Source organism: Mustelus asterias, chromosome X (genome assembly GCF_964213995.1).
Source record: "Mustelus asterias chromosome X, sMusAst1.hap1.1, whole genome shotgun sequence".
NCBI lineage: Eukaryota > Metazoa > Chordata > Chondrichthyes > Carcharhiniformes > Triakidae > Mustelus > Mustelus asterias.
In genome coordinates, this window is record NC_135834.1 from 19,005,697 (window position 1) to 19,023,608 (window position 17,912).

At 44.7% G+C, this 17,912-nt stretch overlaps 1 protein-coding gene across 1 annotated transcript in view; it reads right to left on the reverse strand.

The window, feature by feature from the left end:
- Positions 1-9,434: 9,434 nt before the first annotated feature.
- Positions 9,435-17,912, reverse strand: part of LOC144481871 (zinc finger protein 148-like) — a gene marked incomplete at its 5' end in the record, with an annotated part of 85,001 nt that continues 76,523 nt past the window's right edge. The window contains one exon of the mRNA XM_078201016.1: positions 9,435-12,560. Within this exon, the coding sequence (XP_078057142.1) occupies positions 10,947-12,560 (1,614 nt within the window). The remainder of the gene's footprint in view (positions 12,561-17,912) is intronic.

Below are 17,912 nucleotides of genomic sequence, written 5' to 3' on the forward strand. Positions count from 1 at the left end.
TAATTGCTGAAGGATTATCAGTCCAAATATGAGGATAATTATTGAAGGAGTATCAAACCAAAGTCAGGGGTGGAGGCAATCTTACCAAAAATACTCGGAGTCCAGAATGAGCGTGAAAACGTTTCAGATCCGGTTTTCCAGCCACCAGTCGAATCATATGCACTTTTTGTAACAAAAAAACTCAATCTTTTTCTCACAAATAGAGCAAGTGGGTGGGGCCTAATTCACCTGAAAGGTAGCTGATAGCCACAGAGGACACCATTACACGTGTGCAGGTTTCTGTGCTCTGTCAGTGCCTCTGCTGCGATAGCTGGCAGGCCTTTGTGGCCTAAACCTGGTCCCCCGCTGTTACCACAGCGTCCCGCAGTGAATAGGAAAGATTGCTCCAAACCCACCTGGAATGATTGCTGCCAAATCCACCAGGCCCCTGGCCCCTCCCCCCTCATCAATTGCTGGGCCCTATTTTACCATTTTGATTCTAAGCGCTGGGCAGTCTTGAATCTGGGAGTGTTTCAGATCTGACTTTTAGACCCCTTCTGAGGCACCCCCATACGCACTCTGCCTGAAAAAATATCAGTGATTCTGAATCGCGCTGCACCAGCCTGTGAGCGGGCCTTAACACACCCAAAACCCTGCAGCTCCGATCAGCACCTCCAACTGCGCATGAACAGAAAAAGATAGAAAACCACTTCCCTGCCTCATCCCTCCTGGGCCAGATAATGCCTCCCCCTGGCCCCTACAGACAATGCCCCACCCCCCACAACATTACTGTCACCCTTATCTCCCCCACACTCCCGCCACCCAGACCGATCATTGGCCCCGCGCCCTCCTGCAGGGTGGCAGCGGACCCCCCTTTGCCCCCCACTGATCACAGAGTGTCAGCAGACTCACTTCCACCACCCCACCGATCTCAAGCAGAGAGCCATTGGTCGCTTGGCACTTACCTCCTCATTCAGCCTCACTGCTGGAGCACCCAAATCAGATTTACATGGAGCATGTCTGTTTCGTGCTGATTCCGGATGGGCGAACGCGGTGGTGAAGGGAGAAGAGTTGGTAAAGTTCTGCATGCAGCCCATTAAGTTAATTTAAATGCATGCAAATGCATTTAAATACCCATCGTGCCCGAAATGGTGGCGAGCATTAATGCCAGTGTCAGAGTAATTATTGGAGGAATATCAATGCCAGTATCAGGGTAATTATTGGAGGAATACCAATGCCAGTATCAGGGTAATTATTAGAGGAACATCAATGCCAGTGTCAGGGTAATTATTGCAGGAATGCCAATGCCAGTATCAGGGTAATTATTAGAGGAACATCAATGCCAGTGTCAGGGTAATTATTAGAGGAACATCAATGCCAGTGTCAGGGTAATCATTGCAGGAATACCAATGCCAGTATCAGGGTAATTATTAGAGGAACATCAATGCCAGTGTCAGGGTAATTATTAGAGGAACATCAATGCCAGTTTCAGGGTAATTATTGGAGGAATATCAATGCCATAATCAGGGTAATTATTGGAGGAATATCTATGCCAGTATCAGGGTAATTATTGTTGGGGTATCATGCCAGTGTCAGGGTGATTAATGGAGTAGTATTAATGCTGTAGTTAGGGTAACAATTGGAGGAGCATCAATGCAAGTCTCAGAGTAATAATTGGAGGGATGCCAATGCCATAATGAGGGTAATTATTGGGGGATATCAGAGGCAGCAACAGGGTAATTGTTGGAGGAATATCAATGCCAGCATCAGGTAATTATTGATGGGGAATCTATGCCAGTGTCAGGTTAATTGCTGGGTGGGTATCATTGCCAGTATCACGGTAATTGCTCGTGGGGTATCATTGCCTATGTCAGGGTAATTGCTCGGTGGTGTATGATTGCCAGTTCCAGTGTAATTGTTCATTGGGTATCATTGTTAGTGTCAGGGTAATTACCGGTGTGGTATCATTGCCAGTGTCAGGACGAAGTGTGAAGGGGTCAAGAACTTTAAGTTTTTAGGTGTCCAGATCACCAACAACCTTTCCTCGTCCCTCAGTGCCGACACTATAGGTAAGAAAACTCACCAACGCCTCTACTTTCTCAGAAGACTAAGGAAATTTGGGATGTCCACTACGACTCTCACCAACTTTTACAGATGCACCATAGAAAGCATTCTTTCTGGTTGTATCACAGCTTGCCCTGCTCTGCCCAACACCACAATAAAACTACAAAAGATTGTGAATGTCGCCCAATCCTTCACGCAAACCAGCCTCCCATCCATTGACTCTGTCTACACTTCCTGCTGCCTCGGCAAAGCAGCCAGCATAATTAAGGATCCCGCTCACTCTGGACATTCTCTCTTTTACCTTCTTCGGTTGGGAAAAAGATACAAAAGTCTGAGGTCACGTACCAACCGACTCAAGAATAGCTTCTTCCCTGCTGCTGTCAGACTTTTGAATGGACCTATTTTTCATTAAGTTGATCTTTCTCTACACCCTAGCTATGACTGTAACACTACATTCGACACTCTCTCGTGTCCTTCTCTATGAACAGTATGTTCTGTCTGTTTGGTACGCAAGAAACAATACTTTTCAATGTATGCTAATACATGTGACAATAATAAATCAAATCAAATCAAAATCAGTGCTAGCTAATTGCTAGGAGGGGTAACATTGCCAGTGTCAGGGTAATTGCTAGGAGGGGTATCATTGCCAGTATCAGGGTAATTGCTAGGAGGGGTATCATTGCCAGTGTTAGGGTAATTATTGTTGGGGTATCATTGCCAGTGTCAGGGTAATTACTGGTGGGGAATCATTGCCAGTATCAGGGTAATTGCTAGGAGGGGTATCATTGCCAGTGTTAGGGTAATTATTGTTGGGGTATCATTGCCAGTGTCAGGGTAAATCCTGGGTGGGGAATCATTGCCATTGTCAGGGTAATTTCTCAGAGGGGTACCATTGCCAGTGTCAGGGTAATTACTGGTGGGTACCATTGCCAGTAACAGGGTAATTATTGATGGGGTATTACCAATGGCAGGGTAATTGCTAGGTGGGGTATCATTGCCAGTGTCAGGGTAGTTTCTGGTGGGTGCCAGTGCCAGTGTAATTATTGATGGGATATAATTGCCAGTGTCAGAGTAATTGCTCGGTGGGGTATCATTGCCAGTGGCAGAGTAATTATTGATGGGATTTCATTGCCAGTGTCAGATCAATTGCTAGGTGGGGTATAATTGCCAGTGGCAGGGTCATTATTGATGAGGAAGCATTATCAGTAAAAGGGTAATTTTCGGAGGATTATCAACGCTAGTATCAGGGTGATTATTGGAGAAATATCAATGCTGTAATCAGCGTACATTTGGAGGGGCATCAGTGCCAGGGTAATTATTGATGGGGTACCATTGACAGTGTCAGGGTAATTACTAGCTGGGTTATGCTTGCCAGTGTTAGTGTAATTGCTAGTTGGGATATCATTGCCAGTGTCAGGGCAATTATTGGATGAATATCATTGCCAGTGTCAGGGTAATTGCTCGGTGGGATATCCTTGCCAGTGTCAGAGTAATTGCTAGGTGGGGCATCATTGCCAGTGTCAGGGTAATTTTGATGGGGTATCATTGTCAGTGTAGTTATTGGAGTATTATCAATGCCAGTATCAGGGTAATTATTGCAGGAGTATCAATGCCATCATCAGGGTGATTAATGGAGTAGTATTCACGCCGTAATCAGGGTAATACTTGGAGTAGCATCAATGCAAGTATCAGAGTAATTATTGGGGGGATATCAATGTCAGTATCAGGTTAATTATGTGATGAATATCAATGCCAGTATCTGGGTAATTATTGGAGGAATATCAATGCCAGCATCAGGGTGATCATTGGAGTAGTATTAATGCCATAATCAGGGGAACAATTCGAGGAGCATCAATGCAAGTATCAGAGTAATTATTGGAGGAATATCAATGCCGTAATTAGGTTAATTATTGGAGGAATGTCAATGCCAGTATCAGGGTAATCATTGGAGGAATGTCAATGTTGCTATAAGGATAATTATTGGATGAATATCACTGTCGTAACCAGGGTAATTATTGGAGACGTTTTCATGCCAGTATCTGGGTAATTACTGGAGAAATATCAATGTCAGCATCAGGATGATTATTGGAGTAGTATTAATGCCATAATCAGGGTAACAATTGGAGGACCATCAATGCAATTATCAGAGTAATTATTGGAGGCCTATCAACACCGTAATTAGGGTAATTATTGGGGGTATCAGTGGCAGCATCAGGTTAGTTATTGATGGAGTTTCATTGCCAGTGCAATAATTGATGGGGTATCTATGCCAGTGTAATGGCTGGGTGGGGTACCATTGCCATTGTCAGGGTAATTGCGAGGTGGGGTATCATTGCCAGTGCAATGGCTCATGGTGCATCATCGCCAGTGTCAGGGTAATTACTGGTGGGAACCATTGCCAGTGCCAGTGTAATTATTGATGGGGTATCAATACCAGAGCCAGGGTAATTGCTAGGTGGGGTATCATTGCCAGTGTCAGGGTAATTATTGGTGCAGTATCAATGCCAGTATCAGGGTAATTATTGGAGGATTATCAATGTCATTGTCAGGGTGATTATTGGAGTAATATTAATGCCATAATCAGGGTAATAATTGGAGGAGCATCAATGCATGTATCAGAGTAATTATGGGAAGGATATCAATGACATAGTTCGGGTAATTATTGGAGGGGTATCAGTGGCAGCAACAGGATAATTATTGATGGAGTATAAGAACATAAGAAATAGGAGCAGGAGTAGGCCATCTAGCCCCTCGAGCCTGCCCCGCCATTCAATAAGATCATGGCTGATCTGAAGTGAATCAGTTCCACTTACCCGCCTGCTCCCCATATCCCTTAATTCCCCTACCGATCAGAAATCCATCTATCCGTGACTTAAACATATTCAACGAGGTAGCCTCCACCACTTCAGTGGGCAGAGAATTCCAGAGATTCACCACCCTCTGAGAAAAGAAGTTCCTCCTCAACTCTGTCCTAAACTGACCCCCCTTTATTTTGAGGCTGTGCCCTCTAGTTCTGGTTTCCTTTCTAAGTGGAAAGAATCTCTCCACTTCTACCCTATCCAGCCCCTTCATTATCTTATATGCCTCTGTAAGATCACCCCTCAGCCTTCTAAACTCCAATGAGTACAAACCTAATCTGCTCAATCTCTCCTCATAATCTACACCCCTCATCTCCGGTATCAACCTGGTGAACCTTCTCTGCACTCCCTCCAAGGCCAATATATCCTTTCGCGAGTAAGGGGACCAAAACTGCACACACTATTCCAGCTGCGGCCTCACCAATGCCTTGGACAGATGCAGCAAGACTTCTCTGCTTTTATATTCTATCCCCTTCGCGATAAATGCCAACATCCCATTTGCCTTCTTGATCACCTGTTGTACTTGCAGACTGAGTATCATTGCAAGTGTCAGAGTAATAATTGATGGAGTATCATTGCCAGTGTCAGGGTAATTATTGTTGGGGTATCATTGCCAGTGTCAGGGTAATTGCTAGGTGGGGTATCATTGCCTGTGTCAGGGTAATTATTGTTGGGGTATCATTGCCAGTGTCGGGATAATTGCTAGGTGGGGTATCATGTCAGTGTCAGGGTAATTATTGGAGGAATGTCAATGTCGTAATCAGGGTAAGTATTGGAGGAGTATCAATGCCAGTATCAGGGTAATTATTGCAGGCGTATCAGTGCCATTGTCAGGGTGATTAATGGAATAGTATTAATGCCATAATCAGGGTAACAATTGGAGGAGCATCAATGCAAGTATCAGAGCAATAATTGGAGGGATACTAATGCCATAATTAGGGTAATTATTGGGGGATATCCGAGGCAGCAACAGGGTAATTATTGGAGGAATATCAATGCCAGCATCAGGTAATTATTGATGGGGAATCTATGCCAGTGTCAGGTTAATTGCTGGGTGGGTATCATTGCCAGTGTCACGGTAATTGCTCGTGGGGTATCATTGCCTGTGTCAGGATAATTACTCGTGGGGTATCATTGCCAGTTCCAGTGTAATTGTTCGTTAGGTATCATTTCCAGTGTCAGGGTAATGTCTGGGTGGGGTACAATTGCCAGTGTCAGGGTAATTACTGGTGGGTATCTTTACCAGCGTCAGGGTAATTATTAATGGGGTATCATTACCAGTGTCAGGGTAATTATTGATGGGGTAGCATTGTCACTGGCAGGCGAACGATTGGAGTATCAATGCCAGTATCAGGGTAATTATTGGAGGAATGTCAATGCCAGTATCAGGGTAATTATTGGAGGAGTATCAATGTCAGTATCAGGTTAATTATTGGAGGAATATCAATGCCAGTATCAGGGTAATTATTGGATGAATGTCAATGCCAGTATCAGGGTAATTATTGCAGGAGTATCAATACCATCGTCAGGGTGATTAATGGAATAGTATTAATGCCGTAATCAGGGTCATAATTGGAGAAGCATCAATGCACGTATCAGAGTAATTATTGGAAGAATATCAATACCATAATGAGGGTAATGATTGGAGGGATATCAGTGGCAGCAACAGGGTAATTATTGATGGCGTATCAGTGTAATAATTGATGAGGTATCTATGCCAGTGTCAGGGTAATTGCTAGGTGGGGTACCATTGCCAGTGCCTGTGCAATTGCACGTGGGGTACCATTGCCAGTGTCAGGGTCATTGCTAGGTGCGGCATCATTGGTCGTCTCAGGGTAATTTTTGATGGGGTATCATTGCCAGTGTGAGGGTAATTATTCAAGGAGTATCAGGATAGCCATGAGGAGGAGATGCCGGTGTTGGACTGGGGTGGGCACAGTAAGAAGTCTCACACAACAGGTAAAGTCCAACAGGTTATTTTTTTTAATATACTTTTCCAATTCAATCAAATCAAATCCAATTCAGAGTCTCAACAAGGCGAGACATTTCAGATCCAGGCTGACAAGACAGGACGGGAGACCAAAACCACCCTGTCCTGGGCCTGATCTACATGAGTCAAGCTGATTGGAGAAGGGGGAGGATCCTCCTCCAAGACTTGAACTCATTTGCATCTTAGCCAAAAGGCCGAGATGCCGCTTTTAAAAATTGCTTCATATGAAACACATGAAGCCTCAGTGTAACCTAATGAAGCACGAGCTTTTGGAGCGCTGCTCCTTCACCAAGTGAGTGACTCACTTGATGAAGGAGTAGCAAGCCGAAATCTCGTGCTTTCAAATAACCTGTTGGACTTTAACATGGTGTTGTGAGATTTCTTACTGTATCAGGGTAATTATTGGAGGAATATCAAGCTGAGTACCACGGTAATTATTAGAGGAATGGCAATGCCAGTATCAGGGTAATTATTGGAGGAATATCAATGCCAGTATCAGAGTAATTATTGCAGGAATATCAGTGCCAGTATCAGGGTAATTATTGGAGGGATTTCAATGCCAGTATCAGAGTAATTATTGCAGGAATATCAGTGCCAGTATCAGGGTAATTATTGGAGGATTATCAATGCCAGTATCAGGGTAATTATTGGAGGATTATCAATGCCAGCATCAGGGTAATTATTGGAGGAATGTAAATGCCAGTATCAGGGTAACTATTGAAGGGGTAACAATGCTGGGATCAGGGTAATTATTGGAGGAGTATCAATGCCAGTATCAGGGTAATTACTAGGTGGGTTACCATTGCCAGTGTCAGGGTAATTGCTAGGTGGAGTATCTATGTGAATATCAAGGTAATCATTCGAAGGGCATAATTACCTGTACCAGGGCAAATTATGGGAGGGGTTTCATTGCCAATATCAAGGTCATTGGTTCTCAACTGCAACATCAAAGTCATTATTTGAGGTGCAGCAATGGCATTATGGAGGTAAATATTGAAGGGGATTACTGCTAACAGGGGAGTAATTGTTGAATAATATGGCAATATCAGAGTAATTGTTAGAGGGTTATCAACACTCACATCGGGGTCATTATTCCAGAGTATCGGTGCCAATCTCAGGGTTATTATTGGAGCCTCTTCATACCAATATGAGAATTATTATTAGATATGATAAATATAGTTAATGAAGCAGGACGTTTTTAAAAATAGTGAAACTTCATCTGAAAAGCCCCTGCTGTGTGTATTCTGGAATACTCTTGGTTATCCAGAGGCTCTGACAATTTCCCAGTCATCTTGGAATCTAGGGGCAGGATTTTCCAGCCACCCATGGCATGTTCTCTGGTGATGGTGGCGGCTCACCATTGGCCGCTGATGGGGCCTTCTGGTTCCACCCATGTCGATGGAGTTTTGCGTGACTCATCTGTCACGACCCGGGGGGGGGGGGGGGGGGGGGGAGTTACCTTCAGTGGAACTGGAACAACCCGCCAGCGGGAAGGACCAGGAAATACTGCCTTAGGCCTTATGCCAGAGGACTCTCGCTTTATGGTTGAAAAAGCAGTGAAAGAGATGAGCCAGATTATATAAACCCGAAAGCCTAATGTTTGTTGGTCTAGAGTTAGAAGGTGGGATTTTCCAGCCATGCTCGCCCCAAAACCAGAAAATCCCACCCAAGGTCTAGGGAACTTTGCATGGTCTGCACCCCCCCCACCCCCCGCTCCAACCGCCCCTTGGTGGGTGGAAAATTCCCCCCATAGTACATATTAAAATTAAGACTCACCTGAAAAGGAGTCGAGAGATTTCAGCAAGGATGGAGGGCATTGATAAAGGACATGCAGTCCACATTTGGTACATTGATCTTCAAAAGGCAAACAATAAAGTGGCAGATAGGAAATTGGTTAAAGGAAAGAAAACAGAGTACTATTAATGAATGTTTTACTGAACGGGAGTGATGCAAACAATGTTGCTCACCAGAAGTCAGCGTTGGGATTAATGTTCCTCTCATTATATATCGATGACCTTAAGTTTAAGTTTAGTTATTAGTGTCTCAAGTAGGCTTACATTAACACTGCAATGAAGTTACTGTGAAATTCCCCTAGTCGTCACACTCCGGTGCTTGTTCAGGTACACTGAGGGAGAATTTAGCATGGCTAATACACCTAACCAGCACGTCTTTTGGACTGTGGGGGGGAACCGGAGCACCCGGAGGAAACCCACACAGACACAGGGAGAACGTGTAGAGTCCACACAGACAGTGAGCCAGCGCCGGGAATTGAACCTGGGTCCCTGGCGCTGTGAGGCAGCAGTGCTAACCACTATGCCGCCGTGCCGACCTGGACTTGGGTAGAGGGGCACAATGTTGCAATTCGTAAACAGCACAAAAACTGGGAGCGTGTAGGTTAACTGACCTCAGGAGATTTGGCCGGTCAAATAAAATTTAACTCGGGGAAATGTGAAGTGACACACATTGGGTGGAAGAATAAAGAGACAGAATATATCACTAAATGGTCAAACTCTGAAGTGATTCGAGACTGAAGATCTCAGGTACATAAATGTAAGATTTTATAAACAGAAGTATGGAATACAAAGAGATAATACTATATCTATACAGGTCACTGGTTAAGCCATTATATTTAGTTTTGGAAACACCACGCTAGGAAGGAGATCAAGTCCATGGGCAAGGTGCAGAAGAGATTCGTTGTGATAACAAGAATGAAAGGCTTCAGTTATTAGAACAGACCAAAGAAATTAGGACTCGTTTCATGAAAACAGATAAAGTTACAACAAACGTTGATAGTCGTTTCTACTTCTCATTGACTGCCTCTATTTCAACCGGCACCTTTGTTGGTAAATAGAAGCGACAAGTTTAAGATAATCACCAAAACAGAAAGGGAGCAATCAGGAGAATGTAAAAGTGCTGATAGGCAAGATGGATTGAATGGAATCCTATGTAATTATTTTATTAATTCCCTGAATAATGTCAGTATCAGGGTAATCATTGAAATTGTACCTATGATCATTACAGGGTAATTAATGGATAAATGCTCATATTAGTAAAATGTTATGTCACTGGAGAAGTAATCCAGAGGCCTGGATTAAGTATCCAGAGACAAGTTCAAATCCCACCACACTAACTGGGGATTAAACAAAATCTGGAATAAAAATCTAACGTCAATAATGGTGACTATGCAACTACCAGGTGAATGAAAAAACTCATCTGACGCACTAACAGCTTTAGGGAAGGAAATCTGCCATCCTTACCTGGCCTGGCCCATATCCAACTCCTGACTCTCAAAAATGTGGTGGACTCTTAACTGCCCTCTGAAAATGGCCGAGTGAGACATGTAATTACAGTCGAGAAGGCAGCTGATCACCACATTCACAAGGACAATTGGTGATGGGCAATAAATACTGGCCTCACCCTACAACTCATGAATGGAGTAAAAGTGGTAATTAATGCATTTGTATCAATCCAGTAATCAGAGTATTTACTGGAAATGCATAATGTTGTTATCTGGGTAATTAACATTTGATTAAATATTGGTATTGCGGTAATAATTAGATCTCCATTAATGTCAGTAATGGGGCAATTACTTGAAATGTACATCTACTGTACTGAGGTAATTATTGGGTCGGTACTAGTGCCAGTGTTGGAGTAACTATTTGACCAGTCCACGGTCCAGGTAATTACTGCAACTGAATAAATGCCAGTTTCGGTGTAAGTATTGAATCTATACCAATGCCAGTCTCAGGATCATCTTGCTATCAGCTCTCTTTACTGGCTGACAAAGATTTCTGGTGAATAGATAAAACAGAAACGCAGAGAGCATGGAGAGAGGCATGCGCAGACAAGATCAATATCCCCTTTCGGTGTGAAATTGCAAACATGTATCAGCAGGGAAGGAAAATATGCAACATTATGGGACTCCACAATACCCTTCTGGTAAAATCACTAATATTTTTTTCTCTAAAAATAAAGTTTGATAAGGTTTGCTTTGTTGAGCAGTTCAGAAACAGCAATACATGTTTTGTGATCCCAAGTTTGATGACCAAATCTTTTCACCTAAAGGCTTGGCCCCCTGTGGCATCTGGTGAGGCACTCATTTGATCCCTGCCCTCTGGCACGTTTACCAAAGAAAACTCTGAGAAGTCGGAGTTGCCTTGTCGGATCCTCAGGTTCACCTGCCCACCGGTACTACTGTTGAATGATGGAATAATTTCTCCCCCAGGAGCCGGGAACCTAGAGTTTTGAGCAAATGTGTCCAGTTGGTGATTGTGATGGCCTGGGGGCTCCTCTCGCTTCTTCTGCGTGTTAACCTGCCCTATGAAATCTGGCGGCGTAGAGATGCTGCTGCTGCTGTTGCTGGTTACAGCTGGTATGAAAGCAAAGGGATGCTGTGATTCACCAGCTAATAAACTGTACTGCGACTTCTGTGCCGGCAACCTCAATGGGGAACCAACTTCAGGTCGGAAGCCGTGCTGCGTAACCATGGTGGCAAATACCTGTCGCTCCAGAGTAGAAAACAGAGGCTGCACCGGAAGGCTACTGGTTAGGGGATGAGTTTCAGCCTCGTATGCAAGTCCTTGCTCAGTCGTGTAGCTATCGTTGTGGCAAGTCCTTTCCAAAGCTTGTTGGAGGAACTTGGAATACTCGTGGAGCATGTTGATGTTGTCTGTGGCTGCTGGCTGGGAGCTCTCAGTGACTCGCTCTGCTGGAGGTACGGTATTGATATCTGCAGAGCTCACGGTTATATTGGAAGTAACTTGGGTGTCACTGACAGAAAACGGGACCTGCCCGTTTGCCTTGTTGGTGTAGTGGTCCAACAGAGTCTGCAAAACTTCATCAGGGATTCCACTTTTGTCCTGACCGCTTTTTGGCTCAGCGTTATTGGGCTGTATCAGCATAGGTGTGCTCCCACTGCTTTCCCCAACATTAGTGTTGGCTGGCTGTGTTACTGCTGGCGGGATGGGGATCTGGCCCACAGTTAAAGTGTATTCTCTGCTGGTGCTGCTAGTCCCTTGCAAGAAACGCTTCTTCTTTACAAACTGCATCGCATCATCATAATTGCTGTTGCTGCCTCCTGGTTTGCGTGATGCATCTTGACCCTGATCAGCACTATGACCCTCCATGGCCAGAAGGTCAGGGTTGTCCATCATTGCGTAGGCAAATTTGTTGACCTTAGTGGCATTGAAATTGGGAGAAACAGGTAAGATCTGATTCAACTCTTCTGCTGTCTTTTGAGTTTTCTTTGAACTTACTACCTTTTTCAGAACAAGCTTTGGTGGACGCAGGATCGGATTCGGATATGCTTGTCCGAGGTGATCATTGCTGTGTGAAGACTGTGCGATCACAAGTGAGCATTGCTCCACTTTGTACTCATCCTTCACCTTTAGGTTGCTGGTGTAATAGTCTACACAGTCTCCCTTACCCAGCTTACCCTCTGCTGGGTTACCAGTCTCCTCTTTATCAGAAATTGCCAATGCTGGCTTCTCGGCAGTTTTGACCTTCTTTCTTGGATTGATGTCTTTTGGGGGTGACAGGAACCGGTTTTCTGCATTGATTGCGAGTATAATTGGTTCCGTTTTCGCAGTTGGGTTTTTGCCAGGCGTTTTCCCTTGATTTTCATGGCACATTCTTCTGTGTTTAAGCAAACGATCAGTTCTAGAAAAATACTGCAAGGAAACGTGTTAGAATTAATAAGTCATTAGTGCTTCTTAGTTTATGATTAAAGCGACTATGGACAAGGTGGTGTACTTTGATTTTGCCCACTGACAGGTTAAAGCCAGATTTGGCATTAGGCAAAGCTAAAATTGGCACCATCATGTGCTAAAACCCACACAATTTCACATAGAACAGTACAGCACAGAACAGGCCCTTCGGCCCACGATGTTGTGCCGAGCTTTATCTGAAACCAAGATCAAGCTATCCCACTCCCTATCATCCTGGTGTGCTCCATGTGCCTATCCAATAACCGCTTAAATGTTCCCAAAGTGTCTGACTCCACTATCACTGCAGGCAGTCCATTCCACACCCCAACCACTCTCTGCGTAAAGAACCTACCTCTGATATCCTTCCTGTATCTCCCACCACGAACCCTATAGTTATGCCCCCTTGTAATAGCTCCATCCACCCGAGGAAATAGTCTTTGAACGTTCACTCTATCTATCCCCTTCATCATTTTATAAACCTCTATTAAGTCTCCCCTCAGCCTCCTCCGCTCCAGAGAGAACAGCCCTCGCTCCCTCAACCTTTCCTCATAAGACCTACCCTCCAAACCAGGCAGCATCCTGGTAAATCTCCTCTGCACTCTTTCCAGCGCTTCCACATCCTTCTTATAGTAAGGTGACCAGAACTGCACACAATATTCCAAATGTGGTCTCACTAAGGTCCTGTACAGTTGCAGCATAACCCCACGCCTCTTAAACTCCAACCCCCTGTTAATATAAGCTAACACACTATAGGCCTTCTTCACAGCTCTGTCCACTTGAGTGGCAACCTTTAGAGATCTGTGGATATGGACCCCAAGATCTCTCTGTTCCTCCACAGTCTTCAGAACCCTACCTTTGACCCTGTAATCCACATTTAAATTAGTCCTACCAAAATGAACCACCTCGCATTTATCAGGGTTAAACTCCATTTGCCATTTTTCAGCCCAGTTTTGCATCCTATCTATGTCTCTTTGCAGCCTACAACAGCCCCTCCACCTCATCCACTACTCCACCAATCTTGGTGTCATCAGCAAATTTACTGATCCACCCTTCAGCCCCTTCCTCCAAGTCATTAATAAAAATCACAAATAGCAGAGGACCAAGCACTGATCCCTGTGGCACTCCGCTAGCAACCTGCCTCCAGTCCGAAAATTTTCCATCCACCACCACCCTCTGTCTTCGATCAGATAGCCAGTTACCTATCCAATCGGCCAACTTTCCCTCTATCGCACACCTCCTTACTTTCATCATAAGCCGACCATGGGGGACCTCATCAAACGCCTTACTAAAATCCATGTATATGACATCAACTGCCCTACCTTCATCAACACACTTAGTTACCTCCTCAAAAAATTCAATCAAATTTGTGAGGCACGACTTGCCCTTCACGAATCCGTGCTGACTATCCCGGATTAATCCGCATCTTTCTAAATGGTCGTAAATCCCATCCCTAAGGACCTTTTCCATCAATTTACCAACCACCGAAGTAAGACTAACCGGTCTATAATTACCAGGGTCATTTCTATTCCCTTTCTTAAACAGAGGAACAACATTCGCCACTCTCCAGTCCTCTGGCACCATCCCCGTGGACAGTGAGGACCCAAAGATCAAAGCCAAAGGCTCTGCAATCTCATCCCTTGCCTCCCAAAGAATCCTAGGATATATTTCATCAGGCCCAGGGGACTTATCGGCCTTCAGTTTATTCAAAACTGCCAGTACATCCTCCCCCCGAACATCTATTTCCTCCAGCCTATTAGCCTGTAACACCTTCTCTTCCTCAAAAACATGGCCCCTCTCCTTGGTGAACACTGAAGAAAAGTATTCATTCATCACCTCGCATATCTCTACTGACTCCATACACAAGTTCCCACTACTGTCCTTGATCGGCCCTAACCTCACCCTGGTCATTCTTTTATTCCTCACATAAGAGTAAAAAGCCTTGGGGTTTTCCTTGATCCGACCCGCCAAGGACTTCTCGTGTCCCCTCCTAGCTCTCCTAAGCCCCTTTTTCAGCTCATTCCTTGCTAACTTGTAACCCTCAATCGAGCCATCTGAACCTCGTTTCCTCATCCCTACATAAGCTTCCCTCTTCCTTTTCACAAGACATTCCACCTCTTTCGTGAACCATGGTTCCCTCACTCGGCCATTTCCTCCCTGCCTGACAGGGAGGACACCTTTCAACAAATGATATTGGTTGCAGTCTCATACACTTTTGAATTTGTCAGTTATTTATAATTCCACATTTTCCCGCAGATGTGGAACAATGACTATTTCTGAGGTGTAATAAGACAAGGGGAAAATTTAACTGCAACCCCAGACACCCCCCGGGTGGGAAATGGGGGGCAATGAATAGGATGCCTGTTTTTACACACCATCCTATAGGATTCTCCTAAAAATGGGCATCGCACACACTGCAGTCAATTTCCTGCCTGGTGGCAACAGTTGTAAACCAATTTTTTGATTTTGTGCTTCTAGCAGGGAACCTCATTCACTGACAAGTTTGAGCCGACATGTCACATAACAATGATATACCAAATGTACCTGAATTTCACATAGAATTATACAATCCATACAATGCAGATGGAGGTCATTCGGACGATCGAGTCTGCATCGACTCTCAGACAGAGCATGCCACCCATGCCCTATTTACCCCACTAATCTCCCTAACCTGCACATCTTTGGACATTAAGGGACTATTTACCATGGCCAATCCACCTAACATACACATTTTTGGAGTGTGGGAGGAAGCAGAGCACCGGGAGGAAACATATGCAGACACGGGGAGAATGTGCAAACTCAGCACAGACAGTGAGCCAAGCCAGGAATCGAACCCAGGTCCCTGGCACTATGAGGCAGCAGTGCTAACCACTGTGCCATCGTACCTGAATTTCAGATTCAGGAGGATCCCTCCAGGCAGCACAATGTTGGAAAATTAGAACGAGTGTGAGTGTCCCATGTAAGAAGACTGCTGCTGGAACTTAATACCCTTTCCTGTGACAAGGTTGATGACGGAGGAGGCATTTCATCAGGCAGGAGGGTAGCAGGTGGGGATCCTGGCATCTTGCTGCCTCCACCATGATTAAGTCTGTGGCGGGAGCCCATGGGCAGCCTTCCTGTCCCTTGAGCAACTAATGCCCCTTAAGGGTCTCAGCTGACTACCATGGGTGGCGGGCTCGCCATGTGGGGAGCATGACAAGCAAGCCCATGTGGGGTTGCTTGCCGTCTCCTGGGATGGGCAAGGAGGAAATCCCTCATTCAGAGGCATTCAGTGTCTGAGCAAGGGACTCGGCATCAGAGAGGATCCAGCAGAGAGCTCACTCCCTGCCCTTGCTGCTGAGCTTCCTTTGCAACTCTTCCCATACCCTCTGCATCTTCACAAAAGACCCTTTCTTCATCTCTGATCTGTCCCACTTTCCCCTTAACTAACCTTTATATACTGGGGAAACATCTTTGGATTTTCCTTAATCTTGCTTGCTAATATTTTTTCATGCCCTCTCTTTGATTTTCTTCTATTAAGTTGACCTTCTCCTACACCCTAGCTATGACTGTAACACTACATTCTGCACTTTCGTTTCCTTCTCTATGAATGGTATGCTTTGTCTGTATAGCGTGCAAGAAATAATAGTTTTCACTGTATATATGACAATAATAAATCAAATTATTTCTTTTTTTACGTGATCCCTGTACTTTCTATACTCCTCAGGACTATCTGCAGTGTTCAGTTTTTTGTGACTATCGTAAGCTTTCTTTCTCTGTTTAATCATCCCCTGTACGTTTCTAGACAACTGTGGGGATCTAGATTTGGCAGTACCATTCTTATTTTTGGAGGATCTCACATATTAGTGCTTCCCACTGGTTTACCACGGATTTATACTTTAGCAGTCTTGTCCAGTCCACCTCAGCCAAATCGCTTCTCAGTTTTGTAAAATTTGCCTCCCCCCCCCAGTTTAAAACTTTTACTCCCGATTCATCTCTAAACTTTCCATTATCATATTAAATCTAGTGGTCACTATCCCCGATATGGTCACCCACTCTCAGTTCACCCACTTGCCCATCTTCATTGCCTAAGACTAAATCCAGAATTGCATCTCCTCTCATTGGAACTGTCATGTATTGTTTAAAAGAAAATCCTGGACACAGTATATGAATTTTTCATCCTCAATGTCCCTTGCATTGTTTGAAACCAGTCGATATTGGGATAATTAGAAATTGTCTTCTTATTCCTACAGGCAGGAACTTGTCTACATACATGTTCTTCTATCACCCTCTCACTATTTGGAGGTCTGAAGTATAACCCTAATAGCGTGACTGCCTCTTTTTTATTCCTAAGCTCAACCTATAAAGCCTCATTTGTTAACCTGCTTAGTATATCATCCCCTCTAGAAATCATAGAAACCCTACAGTGCAGAAGGAGGCCATTCGGCCCATCGAGTCTGCACCGACCACAATCCCACCCAGGCCCTACCCCCACATACTTACCCGCTAATCCCTCTAACCTACGCATTTTAGGATTCTAAGGGGCAATTTTTAACCTGGTCAATCAACCTAACCCGCACATCTTTGGACTGTGGGAGGAAACCGGAGCACCCAGAGGAAACCCACGCAGACACGAGGAGAACGCGCAAACTCCACACAGACAGTGACCCGAGCCGGGAATCGAACCCAGGACCCTGGAGCTGTGAAACAGCAGTGCTAACCACTGCGCTACCGTGCCGCCCTCTCACAATGGTAATTAATTTTTAACCAATAATGCTACCCCTGCCCTTCCTTTTTTCTCACCCCCTCTATCCTGCCTGAAAACTCTATATCCAGTGATATTAAGCTGCCAACTTTGCTCCACCTTTAGCCAGGCTTCTGTTATCATCATGCTGCCATGTGTCTATCTGTGCCCTTAATTCATCGGCCTTGTTTGTAATACTCCTTGCATTGAAGCATATACAGCTCAATCCTATCAATTTCCTTTGCTGGATGCTTCTTAATCCTCATTTCCTTTTTCTTTCCAAGTTGCTGGCTATGTCACTCACTAATGTTCTACCTCCCGTTTCCGGACTTGAATCTGACCTATCTAAGCTTGTCCATTGGTTCCATCACCCTGCCATATGCGTTTAAAACCTTCCCAATGGAAGTAGTGAAAGCCCATGCAAGGATATTGGTCACAGCTCTACCTGGGTGCAACCCGACCGGCTTGTACAGGTCTCACCTTCCCCAGAACTGGTCTCAATGCCTCAAGAATCTGAACCCCTCCCTGGTACACTATTTCTCCAGCTACACATTCATCTGATCTATTCTCTTGCTCCTGCTCTCACTAGCACACAG